The sequence below is a fragment of the Sapajus apella genome, unplaced genomic scaffold, assembly GCF_009761245.1.
Source record: "Sapajus apella isolate SASKATOON/1434 unplaced genomic scaffold, GSC_monkey_1.0 scaffold103, whole genome shotgun sequence".
Taxonomy (NCBI): Eukaryota; Metazoa; Chordata; class Mammalia; order Primates; family Cebidae; genus Sapajus; species Sapajus apella.
This window is the reverse complement of record NW_022437043.1, coordinates 4,924,136-4,938,460: the sequence shown is the minus strand read 5'-3', so window position 1 is coordinate 4,938,460 and position 14,325 is coordinate 4,924,136. Positions and strand designations below refer to the sequence as shown.

Genomic DNA, 14,325 nt, shown 5'->3' with positions numbered 1-14,325 from the left:
CTCATAGGCCCTGGGAAAGTCTCCTCCTCCAGGGCCTCCCAGGCACCTTGCTGACCCACCGTCAGCACCTCCCTGCCCAGCCCAGAGCTTTCCCTGCCAAACTGGCCCTCTCCCTCCCAACCCATCCCCAAAACTCCTGGCCTGAGTCCTAGTCCTCCATCATCCCGCTCTTCCCACTCCATCCTCATACTTTTTCACTTCCTTCACATCCTTCTGGCCCATCACAGTCTCCCCCCGGAATCATCGCCCATCTGCCTCTTCCAGTCCATTCCAACCCCCACCCCAGCTCAGACGTCCTCCCTGCCCTACTCAGCTGCTCTGCCTTAGGCTGACTTGCCCAACAGCCTGTCCTTGGTCCAAGCCTTTCCTATGCTCTCCTAGACACCTCACCCTTAGACTGGAAACCTCCCTGGCTCATCTTCCCCTTTGTATCAAACTAGCCAAGAATTCACAGAGAAGGTTCTGCCCAGGACTATTCCCATGAATCCCACACTTCACCCTGGATCCAAGTCCTCCTAGCCTGTCCCAGATCCCACCTCCCTGGCCCAGGACTCCACTCAATCCACCTGAGTCCTCCCAGCCTTGAGAACCTGTTAGAGTCCAGGCCCATGGTGGCGGGTGGGGAGGTCACAGGCACAGCCCCAGGATCAGAGGGGCAGGGCTGGGGCCGGGCCTGGGGTAACATTGTGTTTCTCTCCCCTTCCTCCCCTTCCTCTTCCCCCCTTCCTCCCACGCCTCCACCTTGTCTCTCTCTAGCAAATCCCAGTCTCTGACCAATGCCTTCAACCTTCCAGAGCCAGCCCCGCCCAGGCCCAGCCTTAGCCAGGACGAGGTGAAAGCTGAGACCATCCGCAGCCTGAGGAAGTCTTTCGCCAGCCTCTTCTCCGACTGATACCCCACTGAGAACCCCAAAATCCCTGGGCAACCCTTCTCTGGGCCCTGAATCCATTTCTCACTTTTGGAGTCTCCAAATCCCTTGAGAACCCATCTCCCGGTTCTCCAAGATTCCACCTCTCATTCCTCAAGATCCCCCAGTACCTTGAGAAACCTGACTCCTGGCCCTAAATCCAGTTCTCACATGTGGAATCCCCAAGTCCTTTTAGAAACCCCACTCCTGGTCACTTCAAGATCCACTTCTGTTTTAGGACCTCCAGATTCCTGAAGACCTCCGCCCCTGGTTTCCCCAGAGGGCATACTCCTTCCTGGAAGTGCCCAAATACCAGACAACCCATTGCAGAATCCCTTCCTGGAGCCCTGAAGTTCCTGGAAAACCCCATTTTTGGTCCCAGATCTCTCCAGCACACCTATTTCCTATCACAATTTTCCAAATCCTCAAGAAACCCCTACTGTTGAGCCCCTTCCCAAGGTTCTTCCGTCTCTCTGAAGATCCACATCCTCAAACGCCACCCAACACCTAGCCCCACGAGGATTTCCCCTTACCAGCTCCCCTCAACCCCATTCAATACCTTGGGAGCTCCTCCCACTTCCAGGACCTCTCGGTTCCCCCAGGGACCCCCTCCCCAGTTTCCTGCCTCTGACAGCTGTCTTTAAATATGCAAACTCCACCCATCTTCCCAGAATCCTTTGCACATGGAAGGCCAGTGGTCTCCCGCTTCCCCACTTTTGCCGTGATGTCTGTGTCTGTGACTGACGTGGCCTCCTCTTGTGCCGTGCTTGGCATATGTGGTCCTCGTTCATCGTGCCGCCTGTGGTGATGCGTGCAGTGACGCTGTTTATGTGGTCCGCACCTCCGCCTGACCTCCACTCCTTGCCTGGACTCACCCCACCCCTCAGCGGCTCTGAACCCCAAGAGAAGAGTCGGGAAACAAAATAAACAAGCAAAGGCCCAGCAGAATTCTGTGCTTCTTGGTGAAGAGGGGAGTCCTTGAATAGCAGGGGAGACACAAAGGGGACCCCCCAAAATCCACATGGGGTACTGGGAACCCCAAAATCCAGTGGAAGGCACATCAGGCATAAATTCCAGAGAGGTTCTGAATGGAATCCCTGCCACAAATCCCAGCCTTTGGAGATGGAAGAGCTCCCAAAATTTACAAGTATCCTCAAAGCCAAGAGGAAACCAAATGATGGAGGAGGCAGGGGGCTCAGATTTTGGGGGGTCCCCTAATTCCAGAAGAACTGGAAAGGCACATGGGGACTCCCTCATCTCCCAGGGTAGGGGATGGGGGATCCTGAGGCAGCATGAGGGCAGAGACGAACATTAAGTGGCTGGTGGGCAAGGCTCCTTGGTGTGGTGGGCTGAGACTGGCTCCCCGGTGGCTTGGGCAGAGCCTAAGGCACAAGGCGGGCTGCGCTGAGTAGGCAGGCAGGCAACTCATCAGCCTGGGTGCGGTGCAAGGAGGGTTCCGAGGCACTCCGCTCAATCTTGGGGAGTGACCGTTGCAGCAGCTCAATTGTGGCCAAAATCTGAGGGCAGGTCGGGGTGAGCAGGGGTGTCCAGGGCCCTATAGGCATCCCAACAGCCCCAGACCCCAGTCTCATGGGAGAAAACACACACACACACACACACACACACACACTCTCACACACACACACACACACACACACACACACACACACACACACTCTCTCTCTCTCTCTCTCTCTCTCTCTCTCTCTCTGTACCTGTGAGCTTTCAACACAGTTCACATTCACATCTGCCTCCATCTCAGTCTTCCTCCATCCCAGGGTCCCCCACCCAAGGTGTCTAGCCCTCCTACCCAGCCCACCTGGGGGAAGAGGGGCCGCTCCTCCCTCTGGAACTTGAGGCAGTCAGACAGCAGGCGCCGCATGGCCTTGGGGCAGTTGCTGGAGATTTTGCTGAGGTCCGGGGACAGATAGCCACGGCCCACCATAAAGATAATCTGTGGGGAGAAGAGAGCAGGAAAAGGGTGATCCGGGGTCAGGGGCTGGAAGGCCCAAAGAAGTCTGTATTGAGGGACTTGGGAGGTTCATTTTTGGCAAACTGGGGTACTGTCAGTATTGGGGTCCAGAGGATTCTCTGTCCCTGAGGACTTGGGAGGACTCTTTGCTTGTAGAACAGAGGAATTTAAACTTGAAGTTGTCAAGGATTGTAGGTATCTGGAGCCCAGAGGATTATGGGTCCACAGGTTTCTAGGGGCCTTAGGGACCTGAAAAGTACTGAGTCTCAGGGAAACATGGAGTTCTGGGTCTGAGGAGTTTGTACTTCTGTGGGGGTCTGGGGCCTAGAGGATTTCAGGTATCCCGGCCCTGGGGCCTGCTAGATACTCAAGGCCTAGGTGACTGTGGGTACCTGTGACTATGCCAGAAGCACAAAGGGGTTCTGTGTCTGGGGAGAAATGGGATCTTGGGAGAAATGAGACCTGGGCTTTGAGGACCTGGGGCATTTTGAGTACCCAGAGCAGAGGACTATAGGCATCAAGGGGTATAGAGGGCTTTGGGGTATTTGGGGACCTCGGGGGATTCTAGGTATAGAGATCTGGGGCATTCTGGACTTCAAGGATTTTTGTCCCAGAGGACTGTGGATGTGAGAAGAGGGAAGTTGGAGTAGGGGAGACCCAGAGAATTGATTATAGGTGTCTGGAGCCCAAGGAATTCTGGGAGTCCTTATCCAATAAAATTTTAGGTTTCTGGGGAAAGTGTGGCATTCACCTGTGCAAAGGAGGGGATGTGGGGTATGGATGCCTGAGGGGATCCCTCAGCTCAGGGAACTGTGGGTAAGGTGTGGGGCTCACCTGGTCACGGCAGCCAATGTGGCTGTAAGGCAGTGAGCCAGTCATGAGCTCGTAGAGCACAACCCCGTAGGCATAGACATCTGACTGGAAGCTGTAGGGGTTCGGGTCCTGCATACGGATCACCTCAGCTGCCTACGACACCAGACCAGGTCAGCAAATGGCTAGCCCGCAGTCCCAGATCCTACTGGCCACACGGTACAATCCAGAGCCACCCACACGAGGTAGGACATGAGGAGTCCAGACACCCACACCTGGCACAGGCATCCCCATCCCTACTCAGCCCTACACACCCCAATCCAGGAGCCCACGTCCCCATCAAGCCTGGCCCAACTCACCATCCACAGCACAGAGCCTGAGGGCTGCTCCAAGGGCTGGGCCCCGCTCCATCGAGTCTTCACCGTGGCCAAGCCAAAGTCACCAATCTTCACTGTGAGCCCCTCGTGTAGGAAGATGTCCGCCAGAGTCAAGGACCACTACAGGGCCTCCTAATAGCCATGCCTCTCACCCTGTGAGGTTCCCACTGGTGCCCCCATACCACTCATCCCTCTGATCCTGACCAGGAGCCCCCTAATATCACACAAACTACCCACAACCTTGACGTGGGCAGGGAACGCCTACTAATGCTCCCCATACTCAGTGCTGCTATAACTCCTGACCAGGAAGCCCTTGACGTGGGCAGGGAACGCCTACTAATGCTCCCCATACTCAGTGCTGCTATAACTCCTGACCAGGAAGCCCTTTGGAGGGCACCCGAACCCACCATGCCTCTGATGCTGACCATAACGCCCTCCACAACTGTCATACATCAGACCTTCACCAGAGTCCCCAAGAATAGCACCTGAACCAGCCACACCTCTGACTTCTGACCAAGAGACTGCCATTAAAGCCCCCTTGTCAGCCACAGCTCTGCTACCTGGCAAGGAGCTATGGGACACATACACATGGCCCTCCCTTGTAATTCCCAGAACCCCCACAATAGGAACCCTCTAAGCCCTTGGCACTCCCATCCCAACCCCAGCCCAGGGACAGATAGATACTGTTAGACTTGAGATCTCGGTGGATGATGTTCTTGGCATGGAGGTAGCTGTGGGGGTGGAGGCAGGTGGCGGATTGGCTGGGGGCTACCTCATCTCCCCCACCCTTTCCCCCCACCCCTCCCCAGGCTGGGAGGCTCACTCCATGCCCTGGGCAGTTTGCCGGGCCACATCGATGAGCTGGACCATGTCGAAGCGTGTGTCGGCCACATGCAGATGGTGGTAGAGGCTGGAGCCCTCACACCACTGTGTGATGATGGCAAATCCCGGCCGGGTCATGAAGCCCATAAACAGCAAGATGTTGACATGTCGCGTCTTCCTGCAGGCAGGGAGGGCAGTGTCAGAGGTGGGGAGGAAACATAGCGACTGTCACTTACTGAGCATCAGGAGTGGCACTGCTGTTCTTCACCTTCTTCGGTCATTCATTTTCACCCTGCCTTTTGGGGCACTCAGGACCAGAGCATTGCCAGATTCTATGAACTTTTGAGATGTATTTACTGGGCTATGATTCTCTGCTGTGGGCTTATATGCGGAGCCTCCCCATCTGAGCCTCCCAGCAAAAGCAGGAGAGAGGAATTGCTGCCCCCTCCTGCCTATAGTAGCATTTCTAATCAAGAACATCCCCCACCCCTCTGACTCTGACCATTACCTGGGTCTGTGATCCTCTCACAGATGAGAAGGTGGAATGCCAACCTTCTTCACTGATGTATCAACATAATATGGATAAATGTAGGGTAAAAACATTGGTGATGTTTGATTAGAGCCTGTTCGGCAGCATGAGAAGCTTAGAGGTAAAGAGCTTGGAGTCTGGACTCACGTTCAAATCTAGGCTTCACCAGTTACTCACTGTGCAACCTTGGGGAGGTCATTTAACCTCTCTGGGTCTCAGGCTCCTCAACTGTAAAACTGATCATTATATTAGCTACCTTATTCTCTGTAACATAGTTGTACCCATTTGACAGAGAGGAAAAGACCACGCTGACATCCCCAGAACTGGTAGAAGCTACCCAGTACTACCTGTAGTATATAGGTATACAGGCCCCCAGCCATAAACATGCATTTAGCTCACACAGAGCGAATGTCCACTGGCAGTTCTGTTATGGTTACTATGTACTACATGAGGCTATGTACATAGTTACTATATACTTATGAGGCTGTACTACATAGTAACTATAGCAGCAAAAAAGGGACACCTGGCTTTCTTAGCATGGCTAGATGAATACTGTATTGATTACATACTAATAGCAATTATAATAATAAAGCAATGATTAGATTCTTGTGATGATAATAATATTGTTTAAATCAAGGTGTTAGAATTAGTGAATAACGAGAACCAACACTATAAACAGAACATTACTGATGTAGTTCAAGCAGAGGGGAAGGAAAGATGCAAGCCTTCCTGGCAATGGGGTTACCGCAATGATGGCCCACACCCGGACCCAGTTCACAGCAGGCAACTGAGAAGACCCACACTTTGGAGGCAGGGCCGTTAATTAATAATAACTTAAACACAAACAACTGCATGATCAGAGGTCCTGTAAACATACCCATTTCCCAGAGGGGAAAGGAGACGTCCTTCAGAGAGAAACAACTTCTGATGATGGTTTAACAACACAAATGCAGGTGATGTCCAGGAAGCACTCCAAGCATGGCCTTTTCCCCGGGAGGGGCCAAGGCCAGGCCTGCCACCCCCATCCACGCACACGTTCAACCTCACCTGAGCACCTGCATCTCATTCTTGAAGGCTTGGGCCTGCTCAGCTGTGGGCTGGGACACCTTGAGCACCTTCACAGCCACATCGCCATGCCACCGCCCTCGAAACACGGTGCCAAATGAGCCTGTCCCGATCCTCTTCAGCAGCTGCACCTCACTGGGTGGTACCTCCCAGTAATAGCCTGAGTCCCGGTACCCCAGGTTCTTCTGTGGGCCAGATGGGTGGCATCTAAGAGGCCTGCCCACATCCCTCATCCCATGTCACTCAGCCTTGGTCCCCCCAAAAGGTCCCCCCTCGAGCATACCACTTTCTTCTTGTCATCAGCCAAGGACTTCCGCTCACGCTGCTCTGCTGGTGACTTGGAATGTGGGGACTTCCTCCCCGAGGACAGGCTGACTGGGCTGGGGCTTCCCCGGGGGGCTCCATCTCCACCTCCTCTATTACCGGCAGCTGCAGTTACAGAGAGGATGTGAGTGGAGGTAAGTGGGGTGGCGAGGGTCAGAGTGCAGGCACGGGGGACTCACCATCAGTGCTGAAACTCTGGCCAGTGAGCTAGAAGAAGAGGGACAGCAGTCAAAAAGAGGGCACGGAGGCCAACAGAAATGACTCTCCCCTCTGTCCAGCGGTCCCCGCCATTGTCCCCCACAGCACCAACCTGGATGAGGTTGGAGTCCACGGGGGCTGTGGAGCTGACCATGTGGACGTTGGGAGTGGACGTGGAGCGGATGCGCTGCAGGGGAGCATTGGCTGGGGCGGGGAAGGGGAAGTGCTCCGGGTCACAGTGCTGGGTGCAGGGGCTGCCAGGGGAAAGGCTGTGAAATCACTGTCAGGAATCAGAGAACCAAGAAAGCCCCCCACCCCACCCCCGGCCATAAACATGCATTTGGCTCACACAGAGCGAATGTCCACTGGCAGTACTATTATTCATTGCTTCAAGAAACATTTATTGAGTGCCTGCTGTGTGCCAGATACCATTCTAGGTGGTGGAGATAAAACTGTAAAACAAAATAACAGTTCTTGCCCTCATGGGGCTGAAATAAAAAAACAAATATATAATATGCCTGATGGTGACAGGTGCAATAAAGAAAAATAGTAAAGCAAAATAAGGAGACACAGTGTTCCTAGAAAGTGTCAGAAAAGACTTCTCTGAGGAGGTGACATTGGAATAAACGCCTAAAGGCAGGATAGCAAGCCACACAGATAGTGGGGAAAGGGGAATGTATCATATTTTATAATTATATAGTTACATGTATTCTTCAAATGTTATATAATATGCATTATCTATATTAAAATGCCAATGTTTTAAAGTATACATATTACCATGTTCTATGTTATACATGCATGTTATACATACGATATATGCTAAACATAAAGTTACAAAAATATGTTAATGTTCCCTTCACTCTCCTGAAATGAAACTCAACGGTAATTAATCCACATACACACATTAAAATAATAATACCCTAACCTTATTTTATGTATTATATAAACATGTATGATGTTCTACGTGACATAAAATTATGTAATACAACATGATACAATAACATAAATATACCATAAAATATGTACATTATAAAATATATATTAGAGCAGTAATATATTTTAATATAGTTATAGTATTGTATTAGTATAATATTTAACATAAAAAGCAATAAAAGGGAAGTAATTTATAAAACATATTTCAAAATGGAAAGGCTTGAGCATGGTTCTAGAAGAATTAGCAAAGTAGTTAGATGCTTATAAATATATTTATAATTAATAATCAAAAGAATTGGTTATTTACACTGTACCAGATCCTGTTCTAGGCAATGAACATGTCTTAACTCATTTAATCCTCACCAGAACCTTATATGGTAGAAAGTATCATTATCCACTTTACAGATGAGAAAACTGAGGCCCAGAGAAATCAGGTGACTTGTCCAAGGTCCCAGTTTCATGCTCTTATTCACACTTGTAGGTGCTCAATAAATGTTTGTCAAGTAAACAAATGAATAAAGTATGGCTTGTGGTCTACAAGAGCCCCAGATCTTTTTCTCCCCCTTCGGCTAAGGCATCCCTACCTGGGACCCTGGGGGGTTAGCGACTCATTCAGGGGGCGGTTTGAGGGAGCCTCATGCTGTTTGGAGCCTCTGGACAAATCCTGGACACTGTGGTAGAACCTTGAGGGCACGAAGGGTATAAAGCAAGGGGACACGGATCAGCTGTCTGTAAGGGCCTTGTGGCTGGGCCTCTGTGCTCCCCATCCCCCCACCCACCCCAGGTTGGGCTCACTGTTGGCAGGTGGTACTCATGTCAACACAGACTGTGGGGACCTTGGAGGAACAATGCTGGTGGAACTTGTAGCCACAGGTTTGGCAACGGAAGCCATGGAACAGAAACTTAAGGCAGAAGTCGCAGAACGCCAGGCTGAAGAAGGTCTTCCGTACCTGATGCCACAGAGCAAGGAAGTTTAAGACCTGATCAAGGACACCCTCCAACCATGGTCTGCCCGCAATGTCCACCCTGCACTCACAAAATTGTGCATGGTCAGCGGAACATCTTCAAGGACCTCAACAATGAGCTCCTCACCATCCAGGGGAGCGATGGCTGTGTCCCAGGCAGTAACCGTCTTTCGTCTGCAGGGGGCATGGAAGAGAATGAGTGGGAGGGTGGGCAGGGGCTATGGGGAGGCAGGGAACCCCCAAAAGTCCCTCCAAGCCTGCTACCCACAGTGTCATGTCTGGCATGTTTAATTCTCATCATAGCAACTCTAGGAATTATTCACTATCCTTGCTCCCACTTTACAGATGGGAAAACAGGCTCAGAGGGATAAAGTGACTGGCCCAAGGCCACAAGTGTCATGAGAGGCAGGACAGTGTGAAGAGTCCATGCTCTTAAACGGAAGCGGAGAAGCAAATGAAACTAAACAACTACATCTCAGGAGCGCTAAGCCAGACCCTGAAAAGGGGGCTGAGGAGGCACTGAAACAACAAAGTGCAGTGTGTAAACTGCATACAAAATTAAGGAACCTCACGAGAGAGGAATAAATAAGGTCAGCAAGACCCAACTCAGCAGAGAATGGGGAAAATGAGGAAGAAGAGAGCTGATGAATTCATGAAATCGTGAAAAGACAAAATAGATGAAATCTGGGAGGAAGTGATGGAGCAGGGTGAGGACTTGGGGCCAGGGGAGAAGAAGTTGCTGACCTTACAGGCCAATGAACCAATGAAGTAACAAAACAAAAGTTGGATGAACTCATGGATTAGTTGAACTACCATTGTCCTCCCTTATCTGTGGTTTCACTCTCCACGGTTTCAGTTACCTGTGGTCAACCAGGTAGGAAAGTGTTAAATTGAAAATTGCAGAAATAAACAATTCATAAGTTTTAAATTGCGTGCATTCTGAGTAGCATGATGAAATCCTGCACCATCCCACCCGGGACATGAATCACCCCTTTATCTAGCAGATCCACACTGTGCGCTACCGCCCATCTCTTAGGAGCCTGCTCGGTTATCAAACAACTGACTCAATACCATAGTGCTTGTCTTCAAGTGACCGCCATTTTACTTAACAATGGCCCCAAACCACAAGAGTAGTGTTGGCGGCAATTCGGACATGCCAAAGAGAAGCTGTAAAGTGCTTCCTTTAAGCAAAAAGGTAAAAGCCCTTGACTTAAAAGAAAAGAAAATCATATGCTAAGGTTGTTGAGATCTACTGTAAGAAAAAGTCTTTTATCTTTGGAATTCTGAAGAAGGAAAAATAAATTTATGCCAGTTTTGATGTCATACCTCAGATTGCAAAAGTGATGGCCAGAGTGTGACACATGCTTAGTTAAGATGGAAAAGGCATTATTACATTTATGGGTAGAAGACAAGAATGGAAAAAGTTCTGACTGATAGCAATTGGGTTCAGTACTATGTGTGGTTTCAGGCATCCACTGGGGGTCTTGGAACATGTACCCAGCAGGTAAGGGGGGACTAAAGACTAAGGGAAGACTAACGGAAGGCTGTGATAAAGTACAGAAGGAGTCAGATGACTGAGGAAGGGATAGGAGGTGGGACACCCAGTGGGTAGGCATGGGGCTGCCACACTCACCCCTTGATGAGTCGGTAGACCACACAGCAGTCCTGATTTAGACCCCGCACCTTCAGGGCCTTGTCTAGAGAGTCGTAGACACTCATGCCATCCCGGACAGTTACCTGTGTGTATGTGCAGATGTAAGGGTCCTCAGTGCCCAACAGAGGCTACAGCTGATGTTCCCATCCTTCTGCAAAGGCCTCCCCCAACCATCGTCACCCTTTTGATCCCAGAGTTACAACGGGGTCCATCCACAGCCCCTGCCATTTTGCTTCCATGACTCACCACCGTGCGTTGCTTGTTGGGCAGGTACACTTTGACGGTGCCCACTGCCCGGGACGGCTCGGCCCCATTGGCAGGGGGGCCCCGTGGTGGCTCCATGGAGCCTTAGACTTTGTCAAGATGGGCTGAGGTGGGGCTGGGCAGGTGCCATGGGGCTCCTACGAGAAGGCAGACAGAAGAATTCAGATGTCCAATAATGATCGTCTGGAAGCAAAGTGGCAGGGGACAAAATAAAATTCTAAGTCCAGGCTCCTGTCGCCCCCTGCAGCCTAATTTTCACACGACAGCCCAAGAGATCCTGCTCACATCTGAAGTCTTTCCAGTTCCTCCTCTGCTCAGACCCTCCTGTTGCTCATCTCACTCTCAAGTGCCAAGGTCTCAGGTTCACTGCACAAGGTGGGGAGTGGGGAGGATAGGGATGCAGGGGCAGCGCATACTGTCCTGGAGGGTACAGGAGCACATAAGACTCTGTGCTTGGGACCAATGGGGAAGTCAGTACACACTGCACGGAGCTGTCAGGTACATAAGAAGCAAGAACAGAATGCCCTGTGTGGGTTTTTTTTTTTTTGAGACGGAGTTTCCCTCTTTGTTGCCCAGGCTGGAGTTCAGTGGTACAGTCTTGGCTCACTGCAACCTCTGCCTCCCAGGTTCAAGCGATTCTCCTGTCTCAGCCTACCGAGTAGCTGGGATTACAGGCGCCCACCACCACACCTGGCTAATTTTTGTATTTTTAGTAGAGAAGGGGTTTCACCATGTTGGCCAGGCTGGTCTCGAACTCCTGAGCTCAGGTGATCCACCCGCCTCGGCCTCCCAAAGTGTACTTGCTTTTTAACAGAGAACGGGGGAAGTACCAGAGACTGTGGTGAGGGAGGAGTCGCAGGCAGCGTGACGGGAAAGAGAGGATCATCAGATATTGATTACTCTTAGTTTGGGGAAGATGATGGTTGCACCAAACATGTCCTTAAAGGGCACTGTGGGCATCCCTACGCCCTGCGGTGTAATGTTGATGTTAGGACCACAGACACCGTGTTAGGTGGCTGATGGAAGTCCTGTCTCTATGATGAGGAGTTCATGGGGGGGGGGGGTGTCACCAGACACTATGCGGAAGGGAAATGTAACAGGGGTCACTAGGGACTGTAATGGGGAGAAGGGCGGAAATGGAGATGACCAGACATGGCAGACAAGGAGCAGAACTGGGGTGGTAATGGTGGATCACCAGACATTGTCACAGGAAAAGGAAAAGGAAGGTATGGTGTTGAGGGGAGAAAAAAGGAGGTAAAGAGGGGGCTCCAAAATCTTCCTTGACAACCAGAGAGGGGTCACAGGCACATTATGGGCGTAAACTGAATGGGAAATCATGGAAGGCGGTTACGGAAGGTTGGACCAAGGCGAGAATACTGACTTTCTCCCAGGGGGGTCAGACACTGATCCAGAATAAGGAAACCGGGAAGTGAACCGCATCTCCACGCACTCCCCGTAGTCGGAAAGGAAAGGTCATCGGACACCTTAGGGTAGTTAAGAGGGTATCCCAGCACCAATCTACCGGGTCCCTCCTACCAAAGGGCTTCCGACTCTGCGCAGGCGCACCACCACAAGAAGCGGGCGAAACCATCACCCGCTGCCCGCGGATTCCTGTTATCCACCCCACCCCCGCTGTCGACGATGGTCTCGCCCCGGGTCAAACCACTCCTCCGGTTCCGGGCAGGGGACGCGGGGGCCCAGGCGCAGCCATCCTGGAGCTGAGCTTTCAGTCCAGGCTCCCTGCCCGTGCCCGGCAGCCGCTCCTAAAACCGAGACCTCACCTGTCACGCCGCTACAGCCGCCGCCGCCTCCATCTTGGGCCTGTCTTCTTGGTTCCTCACAGAGTCCTCCTCCTCCACCCCTAGGACTCTCACTATTGGCTCTGCGGGACTCAACCCTTCATCTTTATTGGATCAGGGTCACGTCTGTCAAGGTAAGACCAACGGAATGTGAGTCCTGTTCCGGATTAGGAGGGGCTGCCTGAAACGTCAAGATCTGGGGCAAGCGCACGCCCTGACTCGCGCAGGCGCAGTTGTGGTAAGACCTGCGTGTCTAGGGTTTTAACCCCAGCAGTGTCACAGACGAATAAAGCAGGACTTTTTAAGGTCATTTGGGGCTAACCTTAGGGCTTTGGCATCTGGGCAGAGAAATCCTTAAGTACCCTTTTTGGGCCAGTGCCCTAAGCACCCTTTTATGATTTTCCTGTGTCTCAGTTTTACCATCTTTGAAATGGGCTGGAATCAGACCAAATGATCTGCGATGTTCACCAGCTCTGAGAGACTAGCCTTTGAGGACAGCGGGTCTCCGGTGTGGCGGGGGCTAGGGGGCTGGCCCTAGGAGAGGCGGCCTGCTGTCTGGGAGACTTCCTTTAGGAATGGGGTTGATTAGGATTTCGAAAGACTAGTCACAAGTGGCCAGGTGAAGAGAGAAGTGCGGACCTGGAACGGAGCAGGACGCCAGTCAATGTGTGGAGGTATTGTAGGGTAAACACGAATTTTTAAAAATCGAATTTCCCCTGGTTTCAAAGGAGAGAGAGACGTCTCTCTTCTCATTTCCTTTAGAAAACTTTTAACTAAAATTTTATCTGTCCCTTTTAGATGTATGTAAATCTTTTAAAAAGCTAGGTCTCTTGCCAGTTTTACAACCCCAGAATGTTTATCTTAAGAGCCTTGGCGCCATCTCTTCGAAATGTAAACATCAATGAAAATAGCACCCCTGTCTTTCCGTGTCTTCATGGGAATTTGATCTGCGCACCTGGCTTCAAGTTATTACCTGCTTGTCGTAGAGATATGAGTTTTAGATTTCCTAACACAGATAGCCACCCCAATTACCAGGTGAATTTGGGATTAACTATGTCTACCAAATGGTGCTGTCAAGTTTCTAACCTGAGCACAAGTTATTGTTCATTTTGAGAACATGTTTGTAATGGGCTGTATCTGCCTGCTACATAAAAGAATGAGATTTCTTTCTGTCTTTGAAACCTCTTTAGTAGATTGCTTGTGATATGCATCACAGTCTGGTGTAATGCTTATTCAGTAATAAAACTTCATTTTTGCTGGGCGTGGTGACTCACACCTATAATCCCAGCACTTTGGGAGGCCGAGGCAGGCAGATCACTTGAGTCCAGGAGTTCGAGACCAGCCTGGCCAACATGGGGAAACTCCATCTCTACTAAAAATACAAAAAAAAAAAAAAAAAAAAAAAAAAAAAAAAGGACCTGTAATCCCAGCTACTTAGGATGCTGAGGCTCGAGAATCGCTTGAACCCAGGAGGCGGAGGTTGCAGTGAGCTGAGGTCCTGCCACTGCGCCTGGGTGACAGAGTGAGACCCTGTCTCAAAACAAACAAACAAAACCTTTTCGTTCTTGTCTACTTTGTGGAGAGGATTCATTGGGTTGGCACAAGATCCTCTTTTTAATTATTTCCCTAACACTATGAATGGCCTGTTATGTTTGAAGCGACTGCATTCTTCTGTTTGGAGATTAAGCATCCCTCGGCAATGAAAT

The 14,325-nt window shown here is 50.8% G+C and overlaps 2 protein-coding genes across 5 annotated transcripts in view; one reads left to right on the top strand and one right to left on the bottom strand.

Moving 5' to 3' along the window:
- SYN1 (synapsin I) overlaps positions 1-892 on the top strand; it is a 47,298-nt gene extending 46,406 nt beyond the window's left edge. The window contains exon 10 of the mRNA XM_032258536.1: positions 757-892. Coding sequence (XP_032114427.1) covers positions 757-892 — 136 coding nt within the window. The remainder of the gene's footprint in view (positions 1-756) is intronic.
- A 951-nt stretch (positions 893-1,843) lies between these two features.
- ARAF (A-Raf proto-oncogene, serine/threonine kinase) lies at positions 1,844-12,688 on the bottom strand. 4 transcript variants are annotated; one of them, XM_032258487.1, is made up of 16 exons: positions 12,602-12,688; positions 10,803-10,957; positions 10,536-10,639; positions 8,974-9,076; positions 8,733-8,887; positions 8,522-8,620; positions 7,117-7,273; positions 6,986-7,013; positions 6,766-6,911; positions 6,465-6,667; positions 4,890-5,066; positions 4,751-4,797; positions 4,049-4,167; positions 3,714-3,845; positions 2,727-2,861; positions 1,844-2,424 (listed from the first exon to the last, which is right to left on the bottom strand). In XM_032258487.1, exons 2-16 carry the CDS (start codon positions 10,896-10,898, stop codon positions 2,290-2,292), a joined length of 1,836 nt encoding a protein of 611 aa, XP_032114378.1. In that variant the 5' UTR covers positions 10,899-10,957; positions 12,602-12,688; the 3' UTR covers positions 1,844-2,289. The 4 variants fall into 4 exon arrangements, with proteins under 4 accessions (XP_032114378.1, XP_032114380.1, XP_032114379.1 ...); XM_032258489.1 differs by having other exon boundaries at positions 7,117-7,258; XM_032258488.1 differs by lacking the exon at positions 12,602-12,688 and having other exon boundaries at positions 10,803-11,000.
- Between the last annotated feature and the right edge of the window lie 1,637 nt (positions 12,689-14,325).

What these genes read in the sequence shown, in the direction of transcription:
- ARAF (XM_032258487.1), bottom strand. Translation starts at nt 10,898, where the DNA reads ATGGAGCCACCACGGGGCCCCCCTGCCAATGGGGCCGAGCCGTCCCGG. An exon ending in CGCTGACCATGCACAATTTT is followed by an intron (nt 8,888 to 8,973) that starts GTGAGTGCAGGG and finishes CTGTGGCATCAG; the next exon opens with GTACGGAAGACCTTCTTCAG. An exon ending in ACATTGGCTGCCGTGACCAG is followed by an intron (nt 2,862 to 3,713) that starts GTGAGCCCCACA and finishes TTCTCCCCACAG; the next exon opens with ATTATCTTTATGGTGGGCCG.